This window comes from Podarcis gaigeae, assembly GCF_964106915.1.
Source record: "Podarcis gaigeae genome assembly, chromosome: 15".
NCBI lineage: Eukaryota > Metazoa > Chordata > Lepidosauria > Squamata > Lacertidae > Podarcis > Podarcis gaigeae.
The window spans coordinates 14,581,446-14,608,438 of record NC_139692.1 but is presented as its reverse complement, the minus strand read 5'-3'; the positions used below and the strand labels follow the sequence as shown (position 1 = coordinate 14,608,438).

Below are 26,993 nucleotides of genomic sequence, written 5' to 3'. Positions count from 1 at the left end.
TGTGTCAAAGCAGAGATGATGCAAAGTGGACCCCAGTCTTCAGTGCTATCAGAGACTTGTCATCAAAGATTCATAGGCTAGGCTCAGAGGAAGCAACCTCACTGGTGGAGAGATTCTTCCTTGGGAAGTGATCCTCATTCCCAGCCAATCTCTCTTATGGCTGTTGTTGTTTAGTCGTTTAGTCGTTTAGTCATGTCCGACTCTTTGTGACCCTATGAACTAGAACACGCCAGGCACTCCTGTCTTCCACGGCCTCCTGCAGTTTGGTCAAACTCATGCTGGTAGCTTCGAGAACACTGTCCAACCATCTCGTTCTCTGTCATCCCCTTCTCCTTGTGCCCTCCATCTTTCCCAACATCAGGGTCTTTTCCAGGGAGTCTTCTCATCTCATAAGGTGGCCAAAGTACTGGAGCCTCAGCTTCAGGATCTGTCCTTCCAGTGAGCACTCAGGGCTGATTTCCTTCAGAATGGATAGGTTTGATCTTCTTGCAGTCCATGGGACTCTCAAGAGTCTCCTCCAGCACCATAATTCAAAAGCATCAATTCTTCAGCAATCAGCCTTCTTTATGGTCCAGCTCTCACTTCCATACATCACTACTGGGAAAACCATAGCTTTAACTATACGGACCTTTGTTGGCAAAGGTCTTATGGCTAGCACTGGGAAAAACACAGCTGATGTCATTGCCTGATACCTCACATCACCCATTCAAACCTCCTGTAGATCCTAGGCTTGGCCTCAGTAGACTTTTGAACTTTGCAGTTTGTTGAGACAACTTTTTGAGTTGTGTGAGACACCCACCATCCCTCTGCAGTGTAATGGCTTTTTCTCTAAAATAGGAGTGTGCAACCATGCTTCCATAACCCACAGAGGATATCCTCAGAGAAGTGTTTTGTCTTACATCCCTCACTGCTTGCAAAATATGCTGCTCAGATGAGGAAAACACATAGAATACCAATGCTCAGCATGGCACATTTGCCACCATATGGCCATCTGTCACTCATAACGTCTTCTTCCTGGCAACCTCCTCAAACATTATCTGTTCCTTTCTCTGGGTGAGAGTAGTAGGGAGGGAAAGAGTCTGTCCAGTTTGTAGAAGTAGCTTTCTGGGGGGACACCTGCCTGGGCAGCAGATGCTATCCCATCTCCAGAGGAGACCTACACAAGCATTTGCCATTCAACAAACTGCACACAAGATGCATTTGGGGCTGGAAATCGCCCTGTGCAGCAGTCTTTGTTCCACATGAAAGAACTGTGGCTTTCAAGCAGCCAGAGATGTTGCGTAGGAAAAATGATGGGTAGACTAATCTGGATATGCTTGTAAACAAAAACATCAGTCTAGTGTCTATTGGCCAATTCCAGCACAACAGTTTTTCCATAGAGCTGTACTTGTAAATACACCTTGGGGTGGCATTTCTCAAAGAGGTGCACAATATTTCTGATTCAAAATTGGAAGGATACGTAGAGCAAGCACTCAACTCATATAATGTATATTGCTGTTGTAGATTCCAAGGTTTTTTTTAAAAAAAATAATCTTTTTCCCCCCCCCCCAGCAACACAGCCAAATGCAATCCCCAATGAGCTCTTGATCTCAATTTCTATCATACATATACCTTTTTGCTGTTGGCTCCAGGTTGGGGGATGCTTTGACAGGCAAACAAGCCTTAGAATCCACACTTGACACCTTTTAAAACTGTGCAGACATGGAAGTTAGTGAAGTCATGGAAAGCCTCAGCAATCCGATCAATAGATGAGGAGAAACTCCACCATTAATTAAATTAACAATTTTTGTTAGGACCTGGGAAAACTGAGAGGGATCAGATACGTTTCAGTTAACATAGGCAAAGCTTGTAACTTTCTGAAATAGCTATTTTGGCACTAATGGAAATTTAGATCATCTGCTTTCTGCATGAAGTACCTAGCCAATTATAATGTAGAAAACCATTTATTTCTAGTTTAACTACTTTTGGGATAATGTGTTGTGGTAGTGAATAGTTTGATTTCCCTCCTCCTCTCTCTTTTATGGATGCGTATTCTTTTAGAAATCTTAATGTACTTTTGGAAAAAAAATGAATTAACTGCTATGGAGAGTGTGTGGATTTGTCTCCCAAGGGAAGCAGAGAAATTATTTATTTTTATTTTTTATTTTTGGAACTGCTCCAAATCACAGCCTAGCTTCTTTATGGACAAATGCATTGTGCATTGATTTCCCAGGGGTCCCACTAGGTGACCCTGCAAATGCATTAGCAGGTACCATGGGGAACCACCTCAATGGTGGTTCCCCTACTAGGTGACTCAGCAGTCAGTGATTGGGGGCTCCTCCATCCTGAAGCAAAAACACTCTTGAAATCTGCTTGCTCACAGCCTCCAATTTCTTGGCTAGGAATCAGGAAAAGCCTGACTAAGCTAATGACGGGTCACGGGCGGCGGAGCAGGTATCACAGAAGGCGATTCTCACTCCCGCTTTAATGAGAGGAAGCAAAAGGCATCACAAGCAAATTATGTATACAGTAAGCAGAGAGATTCCTCAGGGGACATATTTTAACGGGCTTAATACACATCTGTTGTTGTTTCCTGGATGACATTACAAGCCACAAGTTATTTAAGGAGTAACGTCCCTAAGAGAGGACTCTATGAGGCCGTAATTGGCTTTTCATTGTGATTAAATGCTGGGGCTTTTGGCGCTTAGGACATTATTTCTACTCTTGGACAGAGAACAGGAAGAAGCAATAAACTATAAGAAAGTAAAAGGGGACAAAACCAGAAGGGATAAATGCTTTTCTTGCATCATGAAGCTTGGAAAATTCCATCTTGATGTGTTCATAAACCCATTACTAGTAGATGCCTGGAGGATAGGCCAACAGTGGTCTCAGAACACATTATCAAGAAAAAGGTATAAGAAAATCAGTAAATTAAGTATTGATTTGGCTGCTGGCACCAGGTTATCAATTAAGGAGCCTTTGCCCTGGAGGAAGGGATGCTAATTCAGACACACTCCAGGTACTAGTAACCTTGATTTTCTTTTTTTTTACCTTGTGACAACTAAGGGACCTATATTTTTCCCCTCTGCATTTCCTTGCTGGACAAGCATTTGCATGCCTTTCTTCACCTTTGGGATGAAAACAAAAATGGCTGGCTGCAGTGCTTTTATTGTGATGAAACTCACTGGTACAGAGCACGGGCACCTCTTTTTCTGCTGCCCATGGCAGCCATTATGTGCTGGCACCTCAGGCACTATAAATGCTAAACACCACGTATCAATCTTCCCCAACCTGGCAGCCTCTTGATGCTGTTGGACTCCAACTCCCATCAGCCAAAACAGCATGGCCAACGGTCAGGAATGGTGGGAGTTGTAGTTCAAAACATCTGGAGTGCACCAGCTTGGGGATGGTAGCCATACTGTATGGCCATCTGCTCATAGCTGTCAACTTACAGATTTGAAAATAAGGGACCAGCAGCCTCTAAAATAAGGGATCAGCAGCCAAAATAAGGGATTTTCCAAGCACAGGTATGTTCAACTTCTGAGCCCCTCTGAGCCAAAAGCAGAAAGCCCAGCCAGCAGCCAAACGAAGCCTCAAACCTCAAGGAAAACCACCGTCACCTCTCCACTGGGAAGCGCTGAGCAAAGGCAAGTCCCCAGGCAACACAGCCAATTTGATCAGCACAAGGCATGCAAGCTCTACCCCCCCCCCATCGTTCTTAGACTTCTTATTGGGTGGGCAACACAGCCAAGCAACACAGTTGGAGCCTCCCTCCTCCCTGGCCGGCAAGGAGGGAGGGAGAGGAACTGCTTCCTTTGAAACCCAGGAAATTTAAGGTACATCATCAATAAGGGACAGCAGCGGAACATGGCGCTGGGATAAGGGACTGTCCCGCCAAATAAGGGGCACTTGACAGCTATTCATCTGCTGAAGATTCTTTTGTGCAGGCTGCCCTGTGCACAACTGTTGCCATCTGTGTTAAATCCCTTTTCGCTGCAGTAATTCTTCCTACATGTTTGTTTCGGTGCTTATGAATGGAAGCAGCATTGTGGAGGTCCTGAGTGTGGGCCTCCTTGGAGCACGTTGGCACCAGGGTCCTGCCCCATGCCCTTCCCTCTCTTTCAACATCTCTGCTATCTCTCTGCCTCTTGGAAGCCACAAGCATCCTCTTGTTTGGATGATAGACTGAACAGCAGACACATGAACACTTGAGTTAGTGCCTCCTATAAAGTATTCCATCTTTCAAAAAACCAGCCAAAGAGATGATTCATAGCCTGTCACTTGAAAGCATGCATTATTTATAGGGATTTCAAAACAACTCCCATTCCAATGTGTCTCCAGATTAGGTTGTAAAGTGCCCCCTTTTGCCGAGTCGCTCAAGTTGTTAAGTCCCCCAGCTGCAATCTGCAGGATGTGATGAGAAAAATGCTGAAGACTTTTCAGGTCTCTCTTTCCCCCTGACCCCATTTTTTAAGGATGATTATTATTTTTTGCAATCAAACGGGAAATCAAGGACACCAACATTAATGACTAAATTCAGCCCCATTCCATACATGCTTAATAAGATGCCAGTTTGCATGCACCTTTAAGCAAACAGACTGGCGGCATTCAGAAATGGCTCAAGATATATCACTGCCTGAGAGGACAAACACAAATGGCTTCCCCTCCCCTCCTAGCAAGGAGCACAGCCCATGGAGACCTTCTCCTGTGCCAGCCCCACAGTTCCCATTCATTTCAACAAGGCTTGAACAGAAGAAGTTGCTGAAAGTCATGGCTGAGACTTTCCAGTGGTGGCTGGCACCCACTGAGACTTGTAGGGTGAAAGGTACATGGTACATGAAGCAAGAACCAATGACAGATAGAGATGGAACAAATGAGAGGCAGAGCCAACTCATTCTATTTTTGCCCCATCCTCCTTCCTGCTGAGTTCTACAAGGGCAAAACTGAGACTACGGAGGGGGAAGCTGACAGCTAGTGCTACCCCCAGGACTGGCTATGAATAAGAAGACAGGCAGGTAGTGAGGAGCTGCCTGATTGCAAACTGAGGTTGATGAGGCAGAGTCCTCTGTTTGGACCAGTGTCCAGTTCTATCTCCCATTAATACAACCCACAACCTCTGCCTGAAGTGAGAGCTGGTTCTTCCTGCATGGCTACAATTCTCAAGTCTGTAAGTTACGTGATTTCACCACAGTGGACAGCAAGACAAATAAGGTGGGTTTGGGCAGAAGGTGAACTGCAGGGGAACGAAAACAGTGCTGCATGAGACAAATACAGGAAGGAATAGAAAAGGATGCCTTCTTATATCCAGATGTTGTTGGGCTCCAACTCCTATCAGCCCCAGCCAGTATGGCTGGTAGTCAGGGATGGTGGTAGCTGGTCCAACAATGTTCTGGAGGGCTGTAGGTTCCCCATCCCTGCTCTGGAGCTTAGCTTGGGAGATCCTAAGAAAGACAAAGGCCAGTTATGAATTGCAGACCCATTTCTCAATCTGTTTCTTCAAAGCCTGGAGCTGTTTAGGTTTACCTCCTCTGCTGCCTTTAATCTTAGGCACACACAGAGAGAAGCATTTTCTTTCCTTTCAGGCCTGCTGTTTGGTATCTTTGGTTTAATTTTTCAAAAACAGTCTCTTCAAAGAGCATCATTCTCCTCCTGGGAAACTGGCGGGAGATGTTGGGGCTGGAACGCAAGTCGCTAAATCCCACTGCCCTTCTTTTCTCTCAGTTGCTGCATGAAAGCAGGCCATCCCCTTCCAGCTCAGCATCTGCCGCTGACTGTGCCGTGCTCTCCTTGAGAATACCCAGCATTCCTACTTTGCTGGGCAGCTAACTAATTAGATAATGTCTCTGATTCACTAAGATGCAATGGCTGGGCAAACAAAGAGCACGTTGCACATATGGACACTCTGTACTTCCAGTTTGGCCGTCTGGCTCAAACCAGGATGTGCAGGAACTGCAAAGATGGGCATAAAAAGCATCCATTTATTACTTAAATAAATAAGCAAAGGGTCTTTAAACTTTTGTCCCCCTGCCACTCACTTCCTCATTTTGGAAAGGTTCTATTACAGCTTTCTCCAACCTAGCAGCCTCCAGATGTTTGGACTACAGCTCTGACCAGCCCCGACCTTGTTGTTGTTGACATCCATCTGTCTTGAGAGACAATCGAGTGTGCCTTCAGGTTGCTGTGTTAGCAACACCAAAGTTGCCCCCCGGGACGCAAGCCTGTGTAGCACATATGGAGGTTCTGGGCTGCCCAGAAAACAAGATTCCCCTCTTGGCCTTGCTAATATGGTCCAAAGGAAAGCAGAGCAATATGTTTGTCACTAGCTTGGCTGTAGGAGTTGCCAGAAAGAGGCATACAAGAAGCTATCTAAGCTTCTGAGGGGCTCCACTCCCGATTTGTGTAGGGTTCACTCTTTAGCCTTTTCTTCTCCCAAAGATATCCCGCAAGGCAGAGTTTTCCTTCTCCTAGCTTCCCAGGTTGACGAGCCTCATCTGCGTCCCATTTCCCTCTACAGCGCACGCAGAAAACACCTTATTGACCACTGGACCCACTATTGGCCTTATCTTCTCAGTCCACCAGAGCCTGTCTTCACACGTGGGGGAAGTCTCTAACTCAGTGTTTCCCAACCTTGTGCCTCCAGCTGTTTTTGGACTACAATTCCCATCATCCCTTGCCACTGGTCTTGCAGGTCAGGGATGATGGGAGTTGTAGTTCAAAAACAGCTGGAGGCACAAGGTTGGGAATCACTGCTCTAACTCACCAAGGATTTAAGACCCATCGGCTACCTTCACCTGGGTTAGCCAGCCAGTCTAAGCAATTTCCCAGGGTGTGACCACTGTCACATGCTGACAGCTTCAAGGAGCCACTAACAAGAGCTGAGTGCAGGTTAGGGACCAAAGGTGGACAAACTACCCCAGAAGGAGCACAGTTTTCCCCTTCCCTAATACCCCATGCACCCCAGCACATTTGTATTACCTAAGGGGGGAAACAGGCATAAAGAAATAAACTAACAACTGTAGCAAAGTGAAGTATGATTAACAAATCCCCATATAATTTACTTAGATATCAGATGCCCATGCAATCCAGCGATGTGCTAGTGTGTTGTTGTTGTTGTTGTTGTATTTATTACCTGCCCTTCATCAGCAAGTCCCAGAACAGGTTACAACAGCTAAAAATTCATAATGAAAACAATTAAAACATGTTAGTCATGGGAATTTAAACTTGTTTATGGTTGTTTATTGCCATGTTCGTTATATTGTAGTGAAAAGGCTTTTTTAAAAACAAATGCACATTGTTGAATGGGGATTCACCTGTCTTTGTGGGTCTCATAGACTGTGTGGTCTTGGTTGTATTCTTTGTTCAAGAGGTTTAATAGCTTAAGCAAGTCATGCTTTGCATGCAGAAGGTGTGAGATTCAAATCCTGTCTGAAACCCTGGAGAGCCATGGCCAGTACGGGGGAGCAATACTGAACTGTTTTCTAGAGTCCCTACATAAATCACATCTATGCCATAGAACAAGGTTGGGGAAACCCCCTCCCCCCCCTCAGTTCTGGGAGCCACATGCCATGAATGGGTCGGACAAGAGTACAAAATGTATGGAGCAACACATGTAAATTTTATGTGGCCTGGGAGTCATGGGGTCTGGCTGAGGTGTTGTGCGGGGAGAGTCCTGAGAACCAGATAGAGATGCCTGGAGGGCCACATTTGGCCCCCGACTCTGAGTTTCCCCAGCTCTGCCCTATAATTCCTCCCGGAATTCTGTCCAATACACTAGGGTACAATGGCAGGTGAGAAAACAGTTTCCTAGAAGATGAAAATCGCACTAAGTCAAAGCTCCAGAGAAAGGCATGCCATGCAGGGGTGTGTTAGAGGGAGAATTTGGAGGAGTGCAGTACTGGGTTGTTGTTTTTCCAAAGCAGGAGCAATAATTTCATTGCCAGAGCACCAGGATAACTGATGGAGACTCCATGCTTGGCAAGTGAATGAGCTGGAAGTTAGGCTTTTGTTTGTGGTAAACTAACATAGAGGGAACCAGATAATGTTTGGAAATAATCAGAGACTGGGTACTTCCTTGCTTTATTTTTCTTCATAGGGTCCCTACATCAGGCTAATGGGACACGGGTGGCGCTGTGGGTTAAATCACAGAGCCTAGGACTTGCCGATCAGAAGGTTGGGGGTTCGAATCCCCGCCACGGGGTGAGCTCCCATTGCTCGGTCCCAGCTCCTGCCAACCTAGCAGTTCGAAAGCACGTCAAAGTGCAAGTAGATAAATAGGTACTGCTCCGGCGGAAAGGTAAACGGCATTTCCACGCGCTGCTCTGGTTCGCCAGAAGCGGCTTAGTCATGCTGGCCACATGACCCAGAAGCTGTACGCTGGCTCCCTCGGCCAATAAAGCGAGATGAGCGCCGCAACCCCAGAGTCAGCCACGACTGCACCTAATGGTCAGGTGTCCCTTTACCTTTACCTTTACATTGGGCTAATAGTTTAAACAGCAGCATTTCTCTGCAAGGTGGTTAGCATTTCTAATCAAAAGGTCAAGGTTGCATTTTAGCTGAATGAAGATATTTTTGTTAAAGTTTAATGTGTGAACCTATGCGGGCAGAGGTAGACACTACTGCTATTCTGCTAGGATCCGTGTAATGTTATGGAGCAGCTTTGTGAGGCGATAACTTTTACTCTCTTGCTCTTTTGTTTAGATCTGAAAGGTGTGGTTTCTGCCAAGAACGATATCCGCGTTGAAATTGTTCACAAGGAGTCTGCCTCAGGCAGAGAAACAGAGGAGCACCCGACGATCAAGCAGCTGATGGTGAGGATTTATTCTCTCTTTCCTTAATCTGTTGCTCTGTCTAACCTTTGACAGTAATGAGCACGGGCGCAATGCGGTTCAGTGCGCAAAAGCCCACCAAAGGCAAAGTATGCTCTTCTGAAATCTCACACATCGCTCAGAGCTGTTAAAGTTGCACCGCTGTTGGAAACTCCCAGAGTGCAACTTTGCTAATGAAGACAAGAAGCCAGGAGAGGTTTGCTACAGAGCACCACAGCCTTAAGTCTCTGTTAAGCAGAAAGACCTATCCAAGCCCTCAATAGGGAAATTGATGTGGCTGCAAATGGACAGAGAAGGGGAAGCTAAGCAACATATTATTTATTATTATTATTATTATTATTATTATTATTAACTAATTAGGCACTAATAGCTCAGCTGTACTGCAAGGGTCTCCTGTGCAAGATATAGATGATAGATAGATAGATAGATAGATAGATAGATAGATAGATAGATGATAGATAGATAGATAGATAGATAGATAGATAGATAGATGATAGATAGATAGATAGATAGATAGATAGATAGATAGATAGATGATAGATAGATAGATAGATAGATAGATAGATAGATAGATAGACAGATGGTGAGCCTTTCATGGGATATATTGCTGGCCTCGTTACTGTCAAATCACCACAGCTGACAAAGTGATATTGTTGATGAACTTAAGAACAACCTTGTTGGATCAGTACCAAAGGCTCATCTAGTGCAGCCCTCTGCTCCAACAAGCAGAGCCTGAGTCCCACAGGACTCTCTCCACTCACGGTTCCCAGCCGCTGGTATTCAGATGCATGTTGCCTCCAGCAATGGGGTCAAATCAAAGCCATTAGGGCTATCAGCCATTGACTGTAGCCAGCCAGTAGCAAAGTTTGCCCCACCTTAATGCCTTTCTGGCAGATTTGTTATTTTTTAGGGGTGGGCAGATCACCCGACTACCTATATGTGTCATTTTCTGTTTGGCCCTTCATAAATCTGTTTTGCTGCATTGCCATGCACATTGATCTGTATATATTTTTTTAATCCAGGCCCAAATTCATATTTTAATATATGAATATGTAATATCACCCCCCCCCCGCAAAATGTAAATATGTATTTTCTCTCAATGTATGCATTTCTAAATGCATTTTATCCTAAAATATGCACTGATAACCTCATCCTCCACAAGTTTGTCTAATCCTCTTGGAGATTCAGTTGATGCCTGCAGTCCCAATGACCTCACCCTCTCCTTTCTCTCAGAGATACCCCAAGACAGTTTGGTTCCTGCTGCTAAGGAATCTGAAAATTTTAATCCCATGGTGTTAAAAATTATATAATAAATTTAAGAAGTTGGCAGATTCTGCTCCCCACCGCACTCCAATTCTGTGCTTCAAAATCTGCTCCCTGAGGGGGGCTTCTTCACCATACCTGGGGTAGGGCAGCCCTGCTCTCTTTTTATAGGGCCTGGTGGACCAGGATTGGTCCTGGAAGTCAGCTGACAGACTACTCGGGCAGACTGGTACTGCCCCTTCAAAGCACAGAGCTCAGTATTCCAGGCTTGATATGGAAACAGACTGCTGGTGATGCAAGGCACCAGGGCCTGACTGCTGGGAGTCCCATGTTGAGGCACCCGGTTCCAGGCCCAGGATATGTTTGGGTAAATTCCTGTGAATTCTTCTTAGCCACCTTATACTGAGGTCAGACCACTGATGCATCTAGTTCATTATTGTATTCCACTGTTGGAGGCAGCCTGCTTCTGAATTGCTGGTAACCACAAGAGGCGGGAGAGCTGTTGTGCCCGTGTCCTGCGTTTGGGCTTCCCACAGGCATTTGGTTGGCTACTGTGAGAGGAGGATGTTGGACTAGACTGGCCATTGGGTCGATCTTGAAGACTCTTCTTATGTCTACTCTGGCTAGCAGAAGCTCTCCCCTGTTTGAGACGGGAGACATCCCTAGCCCTACCTGAGTGAACCGGGGACCTTCGTCTTCCAAGGCAGATGCTCTACCACTGAGCTACCGCCTGCAAATGAAACTTACACATGCAAGCTTCCAAGAGTTGACAAGTCAAGTTGGGGAGAAATGCTCATAAGGCTGGCTGAAGAATTGGCCCCTGAGGATTTCTCTGATCTCTACTGTTGCGAATACATGAGGCTGTAGACTGTTGTTTCCCTGCGACTGCTGTGTTCTGCATCCAAATGGCAGCTTTGCTTTCCGCCCGCCGATGTCACGTTATAAATGACTAATACAAGCAAAACAAATGGAAAGGACACTGAACCGTAAAAAAATAAACCCATCCAGCCATAAAAGCAGAGAACAGATGCAAAAAAAAAAAAAAAAAGACGGGAGGGAGAGAGGAAGCAAGCAGACCTCCAACCATTACTACCGCAGGCTTACAGCCACCTTTCGTCAACATTCATTCATTTGGGCTGGGAAAGGGTGCTCTGTGAACGATCAATGGAATCCCTGGTTTGAGAGGGGATGCTTTGTGGGGTGGGCAGAATCGATTTTAGATGGTACACATGTACAGAGTGGAGCCCTTGAAATCAGTTTGAAAGGAAGATAAACGGCAGAGGCGTCACGTTGCTTTGTTATTCTGCTGGTGCTGCTTCTGAAATTGCTGTTTTGTTTCAGTTCAAAGGTCCCCATAAGATAGAGACCAACATGCTTGTTTCTCCTTCTTCCTCTGTTGTTTGCCCCACACCCAAATGGAAGTTGGTAAATAGAAACACCCAGATTGTTTCAGCCTGGAGCAAAAGGCCAGGATAAAAAAATAAATAAGCAAAGTAGATATTTTAGTGTTGCATTACAGTTGGAGGGCTGCGGTTCAGTTTGCATTTAGAGGCAAACTTTTCTAATCTTCAATTCCTGAAATGATACATAAACCAAAACAAAGCCGTTGTTCAAGTTTCTCACTTTTCTGAATTTCACAATGCAGTTCTTCAGCCAAGTACTGGGTACAGAAAGTTACTAAGGTAATGTGTGTACAAAGATGAAAATATTAGTGAAAATAATGTGCAAAAGTAAACTATATTAGGGGACATTGCTTTTTTGTATTTTTAAAATTGCATTTTAAAAAAGGTGCATGTTAGGCAAAATTCACATTAAATTGCTGGTGAATTTTCATGACAACATTCAAATAAAATAATAATAGTGAATAGTTTTCTAGCATGCAGTTACAAGTTACAAGATTTTAAAAAAACCATAAAATCATTCCAATTGCAATGTTTTTTGGGGCTGAACTAGACAATTGCTAGGTATTTAGCCGCTTGCTACTACCCGTGTTCTAGTCAGGGAAGAGAAGAGACAAGCCTCCCCCTACTCATGTTCAGCCTTCCTGATAAAGACCATTGACTGACCCTCAGATATTCAGGTATTTAGAAGGGCTATGGGCTCTTAACCACTTACACACACACACACACACACACACACACACACACTTATGTTGCAAGTCCCCCTGAGACTAATTTGAGCAGTAGATGCCTGAGAAATTAATTAATCAATTAAAAAAATCACAAACTGAAGTGGCAAAATAATCGCGAGATGGGGAGAATGAGAAACAGAGAGAAAGCAAACTGGACAGGTTTACTGATCCCCAGTGCTTTTTTTCTGGTAGTACGCAATGGAATGCAGGGTTTGGTTTTGTTAGTCAAAGTTGGAGATGGTCCAGCTTTCAGCCCCATCTCACTGAGGTTTGAGCCAGGAGCTGGAGAGGGCAATAAACTGGAGGCAGCTTCGAAGGCTGAGCTGCCGCTGCTTCCTTACCCCAAGTCAGTGTGGATGCAACCACACAGCCCAAAAGAAGCCATCGAAAGGACTGGGAGGAGCCTCTCTCCTCAGCCGGTGCATACCCCAGCACTGGCTCCCCCAGAAACCTCCACCCTCCAGCACTTCTCCTGGCCTCCTCCCTGTCCCCTTGGCTGCGGAGTGGAAGGAGAGGAAAACCCCATCAGTACTGAGCAGAACCCCCTTTCCCAGCGCCCACCATGCCGACCCTGTTGGGCTGCTGGCAGTGAGGCAAGCGGAGCCAGGCGATATGGGAGAGGCTGGGAACTGCAGGTGGGCAGAGTGCTGCTGCACTCATGTCCAGCTTGCAGGTTTCCAGTAGGCATTTGGTCAGCCACTGTGAGAGCAAGATGCGGGACTTAGTTGTTGTTTAGTCGTTTAGTCGTGTCCGACTCTTCGTGATCCCATGGACCAGAGCACGCCAGGCACTCCTGTCTTCCACTGCCTCCCGCATTTTGTTCAAACTCATGCTGGTAGCTTCGAGAACACTGTCCAACCATCTCGTTCTCTGTCATCCCCTTCTCCTTGTGCCTTCCATCTTTCCCAACATCAGGGTCTTTTCCAGGGAGTCTTCTCTTCTCATGAGGTGGCCAAAGTATTGGAGCCTCAGCTTCACGATCTGTCCTTCCAGTGAGCACTCAGGGCTGATTTCCTTCAGAATGGATAGGTTTGATCTTCTTGCAGTCCATGGGTCTCTCAAGAGTCTCCTCCAGCACCATAATTCAAAAGCATCAATTCTTCAGCGATCAGCCTTCTTTATGGTCCAGCTCTCACTTCCATACATCACTACAGGGAAAACCATGGCTTTAACTATACGGACCTTTGTTAGCAAGGTGATGTCTCTGCTTTTTAAGAAGCTGTCTAAGTTTGTCATTGTTTTCCTCCCAAGAAGCAGGTGTCTTTTAATTTCGTGACTGCTGTCACCATCTGCAGTGATCATGGAGCCCAAGAAAGTAAAATCTCTCACTGCCTCCATTTCTTCCCCTTCTATTTGATGGGCATACAAAATGGCAGACAAAAAGCCAATCTATTAGGGGAATTTTCTTGCAAAAAAAAACAACAACAACCATGTTCATGAAGGATTTTTTTTAAGTCACAAAAATCCGCAGTAATGTGGAGTACTAGATTTAAGATCGGAAGACTGAGAACCAAAATTGACAGATCCATCCATCCCTAAATAGTAGGCACTCTCTCACAGAATAGACATTCTTCCACTGCAAAAGTTTGGCTGGAACTCTGCTCTTAAAGAGGATGATGAGTCCATCCTTGCTCTATGCAAGATTTGATGCCCTGAAGTTCCCTCTTTTTCTCTCTTTGGGATACTACCCTTCTTGATAGCAGGATCTCAGTGCTAATGAAGATTTCCTTCCAGATCATTAAAAAGCCTCTGTGCATTTCCTTCTCATTGCTCGCTACACCACACACAAGCTGCTGCCTTCAGCAATAAAACGTCCGTCCTGTGCATCCTCAATAAGAGCCTAATAAGAGTCTCCAAAATTTGTCAATGAGCTGACAGATCAAGTTAAAGAATCCAGCCTCATTAATGAGCAGCTATGATGAATTCCTGGCAAGGGAGCAAGCTGTACAATGATGGCACAAAGGTAGCAGAACAAACTGGTGTGGGTAGACTGAGCCAGGGGTTCTGAGGAAATGGCAGTGTGGGGAGGCGATGACTCCAATCATGATTCTGACTCAACAACCACACACCAATCCTTCTTTCTTGGAGGTCTGTCATCTGCACCCATCGGCTGCCTGTCATAGTTAGCATCTCTAGGTGTTGCAAGCAAGCTCCCACCACCACCTTCCATGCCGGGCTGGCAGGACTTGCTCGCAATATCTCAAAAATGATCTTGCATAGCAAATTTACGGCAGCTGAAGACATGGGTGTTGCCTATGCAACTCCCCTATGCAAGATATTTTCTGGACACAAACTGTTCAGGCAAACCACCACGGCTTGTTTGAAATGGCTAGGAAGGTCCTTCCCAAAGCCATGCTGAACCAAGATATTCCACTGTTGCCCAAAGCAGAGCCCAGTATAATGATCCTTCTCCAGGTAAGCTGCAGTGGCAATGATCTCTGCAGGGTGTCTCTGCCCTACCACATGGGTTGCTACTGCTTCTCACACTTGTTTTCCACCCAAAGAGAGAGAGGGAAATTGCGCACCCAAATGCTCTGCCTCCATTCTTAGCAGGCTGCCTTCAGGCCAAATCTCATTACTCCCTGTATTTCCTGGTAACATTTCTAACCTCTCTGTGTCCCTTTGAATTATCTCTCTGCCCTCTCCGATGTTCACAACACCTCGCCATTTAATATCAGCTGTGAGTATGATTAGCATGCCGAGTCCTCTCACATAGAGATCATATAATGCAGATGTTAAATAGGAGCAGACAGAACATCAGCCACCACAGCGCTCCATTAGACGACACCTCCCCGGCACTCAATGCATTACAGAACACCATTACCCTTTCTGCTTGTCCTTCACGCGTTTCTCGATCCACGCGACAGGGCTCGCTTCCAAACCAGCCTGAATTACCTACAGGAGGCTTGGCGAGACACCATCCAAACAACTTTGCTGAAAATCTAAAGGTATTACATATAGCAACCGCACCTCCCTTCAACTGCTAATATTGTAATTCCATCAGAAAAGCAATCAGGTTTGTGCTATGTAATTTGCTCCTTCCCAACACGATGGGTCGCCCGTTGCTAATGTTTTCTTTGTCCCCTAGGAAACTTCTCTTAATGTTTTCCACTATTGAGGTCCTATTGGATAAACACTGCCAGGATCTCTTTTTCTTCATTTTTTTTTAAAAAAAAAACAGTATCACATGCTCATTCCTCTCCACTGCTTTTGCAATCAGCACGACGGTTCTCAAACCCTTTTCCTAATTAATAGTTAGCACACCTAGATGCAGTCTTACTGCTCAGGCTGCCTGCTTGAAATGCAAGTCATATTTGTTCAAGTCAGTCTCCCTCCCTTATTATATTTATATATATTTTACCTAAAGTATTTAATTGCACTACAATTGTATAAAGAGGTACTTATAGGTTCCTGGGGAAGTTCATTGCTCTGTGGGAAAGGACATGCTAGGAGCATGCAAAAGATCCCTGGTATTGCCAGTTCAAATGATCCAGTGCCAAATAAGGAGGGAAGACCTTGAGACCTTGGAGATCTGCTGCTAGTTAGAGTAGACTATACTGGAATCAATGGACAGCCATCTAACCTTGAAGTAAAGCAGCTTACAATGTTCTGCCCACTATGGGTGGGGATCCAGTTGGCTATCAGAGTTTTGCACAGCATCCTGCACAGTGTTTTGCAAGCCCAAATGATCAGCCGAATCTGTGTGGGCAAAATCAAGCCATGTGACATTACTATGTCATCTGGTGATTGACAGTTGGGAGTCCCCACCCACCTGTCAAACTTGGCCTGCAGGAGGTGGAGTAGGTAAGGACCTGTCTCACTGGATGGATCCAGTTCCTCATCTCTATATTAGGAGGAGTCAGTCACAGCAAAACCAGCAAAATCTGGGGTCAAGAGATCCAGTTTCCGGGGTCCATGGACAAGTAAGCTGGGAAAGTGGCAGTGATCTGCAGACAAAGGTCAGAGTCTGAGTGGTCTGGCCAAGCAGATTCAGAGGTATCATAAGCTCAGCAAACTCCAGACGTGCCATGCTGAGAAGGAACTGGAGCTGCAGGGAGGGCTGAAAATGCAAGAAGCAGACCCAGGGTGATGTACAGAGCTATCTTTCCTATTGGGCTTACTGTCTTGTTGTGCCAGGGCGCTAGCCTCTTAGGGGTGCCCCAGCGAGTGGGGGAGCTGCACGGCTTTGCTGGCGGCTTCCCCTTTGCCTGCACGCCTGCCAGCTGTGCCCCGTCAACCATATGGCTGGCGGGCGTGCAGCTTGCCTCCCAAGCCTCCGTGGAAGGCGAGTGATCCCCGCAGAGGCTTGGGAAAAGTTCAACAACTCTGGGAAACGGGGGGGGGGGGACCGGAGGGATCTTTGCACCATGGTGCCAGATATGCTTACAACGGCCCTGGTGATGTAGTTTGTTGTTGTTGTTGTTGTTTAGCCGTTTAGTCATGTCCGACTCTTCGTGACTCCATGGACCAGAGCACACCAGGCACTCCTGTCTTCCACAGCCTCCTGCAATTTGGTCAAACTCATGCTGGTAGCTTCGAGAACACTATCCAACCATCTCGTCCTCTGTCGTCCCCTTCTCCTTTCCCAACATCAGGGTCTTTTCCAGGGAGTCTTCTCTTCTCTGAGGTGGCCAAAGTATTGGAGCCTCAGCTTCAGGATCTGTCCTTCCAGTGAGCACTCAGGGCTGATTTCCTTCAGAATGGAGAGGTTTGGTCTTCTTGCAGTCCATGGGACTCTCAAGAGTCTCCTCCAGCACCAGAATTCAAAAGCATCATGCAGTAACACCAAGACAGCCAGTGTAGTGTAGTGGTTACAGTATTGAACTTGGGAGATGAGGGTTCAAGTCCCTACTTAACCTTGAAGCTTGCCAGGTGACCATGGACCAGTCACGGTCTCTTAGCCTAACCCTACCATGAACAGGGTGATTGTAAGAATAAAATGGAAAGAGGGAGAAGAACCATGCATGCCACCTTGTTCTCCTCAGAGGAAAGCTGGGTTAAAAATGCATAAACAAACAAACAAACAAACAAACAAACAAACACTTTCCAGGGTGTGTGTTTTTCCACACATTGTTTCAGAAAGTGCAAATTTGGTAGGTTTGCTTTTAAGTGCAAACAAAATCAAATTTATCTCAAATCCCTAGGTGCAGCATAAGTCGCAAATGAAGTATGGCAGACAGAGCCCCAGCTAAATCAGAAACAAAGACTCACCAGACCTCTAGTAACTGGGTTGTGTGCCTATTTTGCAATTTGTAAAAGTGCAGAATGTGACTTCAGAAGCAGCAGTAGTGGACAGCAGTGCTCCCAGCAGCTGAATCGGTGCTGCTTACTAGGAAGAACTGGGGAGCCAGTAGGGAGGTTGGTGTGGGGCAGAGGCAGAGGCAGGAGCTGGCTCTGCCAGTGCATTTGTACTGCACTGACCTCCCTGCTGTTTCATCCCTCTCCTTCCTGGTTAGCAGCAGTGACTCAGTTGTTGGGAGGTCAGGTGAGCACCACACCATTGACTGCTGAGGAGCAGATTCCAGAAAACCTCAGCCTTTGTGCATTAAAAAACAACAACAGCCCTTATTCTAGCCCTTATTGTTGTGAAGCTGTGCTTGAAAGCATGTGGGCCTTAAAGCCAGATGAAATACATCAAGCTGCTGTTACAGTAGTATGAGCTGTTCCACATCAATAGAACTACTCTCATCTTTAGGATGGGATGATAATTTCTATCTCCTCTTCTCATATGCCTCCTTTCCTTCTTCTTTTTACTAACAGACTGTGGAAGTCAGAGCTTTATCTTTGCCATTTCCCCCCATTTTGAAAGACCCTGTTGTGTGCCATACATGTGTGTGTACTATACATGCACATAACATGCATGCAATACCATCCATGCCTGCACACAACACATATCCCAAGTCTGTGTTATGTCCTTTTCACCCCACCATTTTTCTTTCACTTTCATTGTCAAGAACTTAAAAAAAAAAAACAGAGAGAGAGAGTTCAAGTCTTTATTGATTTTAGAGCTGTAATTAATTTCATCCTTTCCGCCTTTGTCAATGAATTCTCTGCCTCTCTGCCTCATAATCTTGTGCAGTTAAAGTGGATTGACTCCAACTTACCCCCCCCCCCTTTGACACTGCATATCTTGCCATCCTTTACAAGCCTCAGGTGCCAGGTCCTGAAATTACTTTGGATCAGGCTGTCACCCATTGAAAGCTGTCACCCACTGAAACCTCTTTGGGAAAGCTGGATCTTCCCAGCAGATGCTAGTAATCACATTAGTAGCCTGGATCTTTTCAGAAACCTTATCATCTCACATGACCCAAAGCGCCCCTGGATAGCCACCCACTCTGTTCTAGATCAAAACACTGCTCATTTGGAGCTGTGGGAAGTATTCTAAGAAGCTTCCACACAGTTATTGCAAATTTGTGGGGAGAGGGGGAAAAGGGAGAGGAGATGAGAAGAATCAGTGACTGGTGCACAACATATTTCATGTTTAAACCAACTGCAGAGAATGGGGCAGGCTGTGCAATAGAAAGCTGATTGGTATTTGTGTGGGGAGCTATGATCAATGTGAGGCTAGTACCGTGGGCATCAGTGTGTAGAGCAACTTTTACCTTTGTACAGTAGGCTCACTCTCTCTCACACCCTATCCTCCATCTAGGCAACAAGAGTCATGATCACAAATCAATGATACCTTCCAGGTAGACAAAAAACCCCAGAGAGTATGAAGCAAATCTGGTGAGAGGTATGGTCTGCATAGAAAGAGTGTGGTTTCCCCTGAAGGGAGTCCCAAGGGCCAGTTAGAGGCACATCTGGCCTCTGGACCTGAGGTTCCACACCTGTTTTAGCTTAAGAATGCTTGAGCCTCTCACTTTGTTATGAAGAAATGAGCCGCTCCTGCTTCTTTATTGAACAGGCTACCTCTACATGTCACTTTGCTGATAGGAAGCCTTCCATCCTTGCAGGTCAGAACTAGCATCATAGATCCAGCCACAACTATACAGTGACCACCATCAGGACACTCAGTCAGTGTTTGATGTAAATGATTGGGGTTTTTAAATGTCAAAGGACATGATTATGCAAACTGCAGAAAGTTTTCAATTTGTTACCTAACTCTAAAAATGCAATGTGGAGAACAAAAAGGTATCATCTCAGCTGCACTGCTGGCACATTAACAACTGCAATTGCCCATTAAACGCTTGACTTAAATGTGCCTGATTATAATGGGAATTTGCCAGACAGGATGCTAAAGTAGCTCATGTAGAAGTGGAACCAAGACCAGGTTGTAGATGCTTGCAGGATGGGCCACCCCAGCATGTTCACCAAGTTGTGACTTTTGCTGCTGAACTGGAAACCACAGTGAAAGTCCAAGGGCCCAGTTAACACACACTCACATAAAGTTTTGCTTTGTTTTGTTTTGATGGAACAAGAAACAGTGGCTTTTTTCAAAGTGGCTGAGTCCTGAGCATCACTTATTTCACTTATTGAGTAGTTAATGTGCATAATAACCAGCCACTGTGCACATTCACCAGGCTTCAGGAAGTATATGTCCAGAATCCTTCTGTAAAGAAGGAATTGGGCACATCTTCCGGTCAATATACTTAAGTAATGTGCTTATATTGACTGTATTTTGTTCATTTTCCAGCCAGTATGAATAATCTCCAACAGAGAAACTACTGTATAATAAAATATAATGGAGTATAAAAGAAAACTACAACATAATGCATAAAAACAACTTTTAAAAACCCAAACAAAAGCATAGCAGCACATTTTGAAACATCTTTTAGCGTCAGAGATCCCTTCCCTCTTCACCCCGCCTCTTGCAAGGCACATCCTGACCCTCACTATACAACACTCATCCCACTAACGCAAAGACATCACACCCAAATTCTGCCTTACAGTTACACAAAACCATACAGTACGAACTGCTTGTTCCATATCACTCAACCCATTCTACTCCCACACCTCACATGCATTCATCAGTACACACAAACACACCATCCTACCCAGTAGTTCCAATTATCTCCCACTCCGTCACCAATCAATCTTTCTACTCAAGCTGAAATATACGACAAAAACACCAAGACAACAATGATACCATCCACTGACAGAACTGTATAAAATAATACAGATTGCCACCTGTCAGTCACACCCAGGTTGCTGTCTCCCACCCAGTATTCACACGCAAGGATGAATTGTGCTCCTTCCCCATCTCAAACATTTCAACCCACACAATGAAGAGGGAGCGGGGAGCTTGCATCTATCAGAGTATGGTGGAGGCTGGCGGGTAGAGGGAACAGGAGCACTTGGCGCTACAACATTTTATTGCAGGTATCGCTTGTGATGCACTTTTCTTCCTGCACATTTTGGTTACATCCTGCATATTTGGCTTGTGTCCTGCCCATATGTCCTGCATAGATATGTGTGTGTGTGTGTGTGTGTGTGTGTGTGTGTGAGAGAGAGAGAGAGAGAGAGAGAGAGAGAGAGTGTCTGTAACAATGACTGTCCCCTCTCTTACAGAGTTGTTTTTAATATTTACTGAGTTAATAAATGCAAGGCAAGGCACTTGGAGCACACAGTGAGTGTTATTGTTACTACAAAACAGCCAGCAGCAGCAGTCAACCTCTCTAAAAACAGCCAACTGCTGCCTTCCAATGGTGGAAGTTTGTATGATTATCAGGCTTCACAACACCAGCTTCTGCCATGGTGTAACTCGAGGACACTGGCTAAATTGATTAGCAAAGACCTTGTTTGCTCCAGGAACCGGGGGCAGCGGCAGTTTTCAAAACAAAACAATCCCTACTTGGTTGCTGAGTTTGAGCCACAGAGTGGCTCTCTGGCTTAATCCCCAACTCGGCCACCACTTGCTTCCCAGTCTGACATTGTTTGCTGGCGAGCGACGGTGCCAGAAGGAATTAGGAGCCATTTGTCTTGTTTTCCCTCCACCTCCACTTCCCCACAAAATCTGGACATGCCCTTGAATTCAACGGTCCTGGCAATAAGTTAATGGCAGCTACTCAACTTTAACAGGTCTGTGGGTAGCTTTATCGCCAGCCATCTGTGTTGACAGCAGCGTAACCAAAGCTCAAAAGCATATTGGAATCTTTGGCCATATGGCGGCCAGGAAGGGAGAGCCAGTGAGTCCAGGAGAAGAGTTTGCAATATATACAAAGGCAGGTGCCCAGAAAGGGAGACACATCCCTTACCTGACTGCTAACAGGAAAAGGTTGTCCTTGGGGTCCATACACAGCAAGAGAGCCATTTTTCCATAGAATCATAGAACTGCAGAGTCAGAAGGGAATTTGAGGACCACCCAGTCCAACACCCTGCAATGCAGGAATCTCAACGCAGGACTCCCAGCTGGATCATTAACACTAGGCCATCTCTATTAAGGGCATACCACTTTGCCAATCCAGACTTTATTGTTATCTCCTTTTGGAAACATGAAGAACCATGAAGGCTTTCAGCTATAATAATAATAATAATAATAATTATTATTATTATTATTATTATTATTATTATTATTATTTATACCCCACCCATCTGGCTGGGTTTCCCCAGCCACTCTGGGCAGCTTCCAACAAAATATTAAAATACAATAATCCATCAAACATTAACAGCTTCCCTAAACAGAGCTGCCTTCAGATGTCTTTTAAAAGTCTGGTAGTTGTTTTTCTCTTTGACATCTGGTGGGAGGGCGTTCCACAGGGCGGTGCCACTACCGAGAAGGCCCTCTGCCTGGTTCCTGTAACCTGGCTTCTCGCAGCGAGGGAACCACCAGTGATAACGTATACAAAGCTAAAAACCCTTTAATGCTGATTTTAGGTGTTTTATTATGACTGAAGCATTTTTTTTATTGAGATGCGTTACTGTAAGGTGCTTAGAGGTTAAAGCACTAGAGAAGGCCTTTTCAAAAAATATCAGTCAATAAATCTCTCTAACCTGTTCCTCACCCCATTCTGCAAAACACTCTTAACACCTTCCCCTTCCCTTGATGCTACAAAAGACTTACTTCTTAGTCCCTTTTACCATCCTGGCCAGTAGACCAGTTCCACGTTGACTGCTGGGCCAAAACTCTCCCATTCTTTTTGACACCCTTCTTCCAAGCATGTGCTTTGAGTTTTTCCTGATGAGTATTCTGTTCACGGGGATAATCTAGCTGAGCACTTTCCATTTTATGCTTTTCATTAAATCTCACCAACATCTAAATAGCAAAATCGATGCTTTTGTCAGCACTGTGACATGCAGCAATAAGATCCCTCTTCCTGGTCTTGCTTCCCTGCACCACTTGCCCACAAACCACCTGGTTAGTTTCCTCATGAGAGGCAACACGGGCAGCAATTCAGCTCATAGGATTTTGCAGGTACATCACAGTCACTACCAAGAAAAAGCATCTGAAGTTATCAGGTGGGTGAGGGAGTTCCCTGTATGGAACTGCTATGTCCCCGTTCCAGCAGACTTGGTATCGATGGACAAATGTCATTGCCCGATACAAGGCACCTACATTTATTCCTAAATAAGCACGTGTAGTTTCAGGATCTCTGGGCTTGAACTCTGAGATGGGAAGGAAACCTAGCGAGGTGCTATGGGCTGCATGCACACAGCATGCTTAGGCACGGAGGGATTATAGCGGTGGCCAACATTGCCCTCTGCAATTGGCTGGCAGTATGGAGCATCCGGATTGGCCAGACGTGGTATAAATAGCGTAATCATAGCAGTGAGTCAGGCCTTCTGCCTTTGCCAGCTAAAACGGGCTGGTGCTTGCTGCACTTCAAGCTCTCCAGCTCAAGCTGCTGATTTCAGTGACCTTGAGATGGATGCACTACTTTAGATTCAAGGATGGCCACTCATAGCCTTGTTATAGCCCTGACTGACAGGGCAGATCCTAGGAGGTCCTGAAGCGAGGAAACAAAGGGCATTGATCAAATCAATCTTCCCCTTAAGCCAGGAAGTGCCATTGACCAGTGGTCTCAAGTCCAATCCCCAGCATCACCAGCTGGACCAAGAGAAACTCCGCTTGAAATCTAGAAAGTCACTGTTGGTCATTGTAGACAATTGGATCTGTGATCTGACTCAGTAGAACACAGATCCCCATGATCTAGAAGCCCAGGTCTGTGTGCAACAAACTGTGCCTAAGGAAAAGGTCTGCCAATTTCAAGAATTTTGGCAAGAGAGTAAGAAGAGGTTGGCTGCATTTCCCTAATACTTGCTAATCCTGCCAGGTCACGTCACCTATTGAATCCATTCTGCATTGTTGCCACTGTGGTTTTGCTAATTGGGACTGGAGTTTGTTTGCTGTGAACAGATTCAAGTGAGAGCTCCACCAGTATGGCCCTGGAATCTGCATGTGTTCCTCAAAGCAAAGTTTCCCAAGAGTGTGCTTTCATATGGCACACCCAGCTCTGATCTGAGGCTGCAGTGGATCCTTCCTAACATGACCCATCGTCTCAAAGCTGCAGGCCAGGTGGCTGGAAGGCAGCTGAGTTGTCAGTCACTTTCTTAGCTTAACCGGTCACATGCTTAGTTATCACTGGACTAAGTTTCAGAGACTTGAAATGGATTCCCTCATTTCTCCCATAATGCATCTGTGTAGAACAGGAAGAAGAACTCTCTGCTGCTGTTCTTTTCTATGGTTTCATCAAGATACCACACTGTATCCATGTCCCAGAACTTTTATTTTGTTCCTTCCCTTACCCTATGTAGAATAAGGTACTTTTTACAACAACTCCTTTCACTATTAATTTATTGTTTTTACTTAGTAAATATACATTGTGTTCTTCCTCTCAAAGCAGCTCTGTTGTTTTTAAAGACTACAAAGTGCTGTGTGTGTGTGTGTGTGTGTGTGTGTGTGTGTGTGTGTGTGATGAATTGACCAAAATTGTGGAGAATCAGGGTAAGGCTCATCAGTAACGTTAAGGGAGATACACACACGCCAGCTTTCCCCACTATTTGAGCACTAATGTAGATAGTAACTAAACCTGAGCGTGTGCACACACACATTTTACTCCTCTGTGCATCCAGAAGTCCGATTATTATTATTATTATTATTATTATTATTATTATTAACAACATTACCTTCTGCTCTCAAAATTCACACGTGCACTCACCTTCTTAAATTCAGAGCTTTCCCATTGCAAACCTTTTCAGAATACAGTGGACGCTCGGGTTGTGAACGTGATCTGTGCGGGAGGCACGTTCTCAACCCGCAGCGTCCGCATCCCGTCTGTTGTGATTTGGTCTTCTGCGCATGTGCAAAGCGCAATTTAGTGCTTCTGTGCATGTGTGAGTGCCAAAACCTGGAAGTAACCTGATCCGGTACTTCCAGGTTTTGGCACGTCCGTATCCTGAAATGCACAACCTGAAGCGTCTGTAACCCGAGGTATGACTGTATACACTTATAGAGCTTTGCACAATGCTTGAAATTCAGGTACCACACTGAACCACATCAGGGGTGGGTGGGGAAAGGCTTCCAAGGGACAGTTGGCAGCTCAAAGTGGGCTCCTGGTTGCTCCTTTGCTGCAGCAAAATAAACTCCCAGCTGCCCATCTTCTGAGCCTGTTGATACCTCCCTTTAGTCTGTGGATGGTGCTGGTTTGGCTGCGTCGCGTACTGACACTCAGAGAATGGGTGTGCTACTAGTATGCAAGATAATACATAGCACTTATTCCATAAGCCATGTGCTCCATAGTTAATATGAGAAAGGGGAATCACATTCCATTGTCTTTGATTTATCCAGTCTCCTCTGTCCGTACTAAAATCAAGTCTTCTAATTGCAGTGCCCAAACCCTCAAGGTGTATCAGGTTGCTAAGGCAGATCAGCTGAGAGGAAGACCCTCTTTGGCACCCAGCGGAGCTTTAAAAATATATATACCTATATCAACCCACCGAATTTAAGGGGCAGGTCTGGGGAATAGGTGGAAATGGAAGAGAGTATAAAGGAAAGGAGGGGGGAAATGAGCCTCCAGCTGTTAGTTGCTGGAGTGAGATCATATTGAACTAAACCACAGTGTAAACTTTATTAAAGGTCACACTAATGAATGGCTTAATTCTAGAATTATAAATTAACTCATGTGGCTTTTCCTTTGTGAGCAACTGTGCTTTTCTGGAGCTAACCAGCTCTCTAACATACACACAGTGGGTTGAGCTGATATGGTTATACTGCCACCTGCTGATTAATGCCGCTATTTACATCTCAGAACTGCTCCAGAGATGGATGTGCAGAGAGATAAGCTTACTGAAAGTGAAGGGAGTGGGGAGTGTGCCCAGGTATACTGCCTTGTGTGAAATTTGCATACATGCTTGTTCACTTCAGCTTCCAAAAGGAAGAGAAGCTTTCAAAACCACTGTCTGGAGCCACAAAGATAAGTCCTTGCCAAAGACCACCTAGGCTGGAATGAGCTCTGAAGCAGTGGACCCCATGGAGGCTGATCCATTCAGGCAAATCAGGCACTGCCCCAGCCACCTCAATCTACGCTAAGCCAATCCCCACCAGCCTGCCTTCGTACAGCCAATCATGAGATTGTTCTCTCTCTCATAGGCTCTGGCTCCACCTACTGTTGGTCTCCCTGCCTTACACCCCATCAGTTCCATTAAGCAACAGCCACCACTGAGTGGACTTCCTAACCCACACTACAGCGCCTCCTAGTGTTGGGTGGTGGTGGCACAAGGGTTGAATCCCTGCTTCTCTTTCCTCAAGTGATCAGCCCAAGATCTACTGTAGGCTTGAACCTGAGCACGCAGAGCTGCTGACTTCAACACAATTAAGTTTTAAGACGGGACCATAGCTCATAGACATAGTACATGTTTTGCATGCGGAAGATCTCGGATTCAGTCCTGAGCATCGCTAGGCTGGCTGAAAGGAGAGATAGCCCACTGCCAGAATGTGGTCCCCTCAACAACACAAAAGCATTCCTCTCCCCTGCTTTGGGATCTGAACTGCAAAGACATCAGGGGATTGACTATCATCAGCCCCTTTACAAAGGAACCAAAATGACATATTTCAGGATCAACAAGGAAACCACAAGCTATTTAAAGGCACAGGGTAGTACCCAACGAAATTTTACTCTGAATAGTCCCACTGAAATTAAGGAACCTAAGTTAATAATGTTCATTAACTTCAGTGGCTCTACTCTGCGTAGGACTAGCATCAGATACAACCCCTTAGATTGTACTCACCTGGGTACTGCCTGAGACAGCATCAAATGGCCAATGCCAATACACACACACACACACAGGCTGGGCTGGGCTGGGCTGGGCTGGGGGGCTGGGGGACTGGGGGGATAAATTCAATGAAGTTTACATTTAAACACAAATCTATCAAATTCACACTTTATAAAACAATCCCCTCCCCAAAAAAAACAGCAACCTTCAAAATCTGCACATTTCCACATTTTGCAGTGCAGTTACCCAGCAAGTAACGTGCATAAAAATGCATATACCTTGGTTCTCTAACGCCTTGGTACTTGAACATTTCGGCTCCCAAACGCAGAAAACCCAGAAATAAGTGTTCCGGCTTTCAAACGTTTTTTTTGGAAGCCAAACGTCCAATGAAGTTGTCAGCTATTGTTTCCGGGGCGCCTGCACCAATCGGAAGCTGCGCCTTGGTTTTCGAACGTTTCAGAAGTCGAACAGACTTCCGGAACGGATTACGTTCGAGAACCAAAGTACTACTGTACAATGGTTAGTGTGCATAACTAACAATTTACAGCCCTTTCTTGACCCTCAAAATTAGCAGCCTAGAGATCTCTCTCTGCATATGCACACACAATGCAGGTTCTAAATTTCCTTACCCCTATCCCTTTAAACTG

General features: G+C 45.4%; 1 protein-coding gene across 2 annotated transcripts in view; it reads left to right on the top strand.

Moving 5' to 3' along the window:
- KIRREL3 (kirre like nephrin family adhesion molecule 3) overlaps positions 1-26,993 on the top strand; it is a 761,495-nt gene that overhangs the window by 730,480 nt on the left and 4,022 nt on the right. For both annotated transcript variants that reach the window (XM_083713549.1, XM_083713548.1), the window contains one exon: positions 8,677-8,786. In XM_083713549.1, coding sequence (XP_083569675.1) covers positions 8,677-8,786 — 110 coding nt within the window. The remainder of the gene's footprint in view (positions 1-8,676; positions 8,787-26,993) is intronic.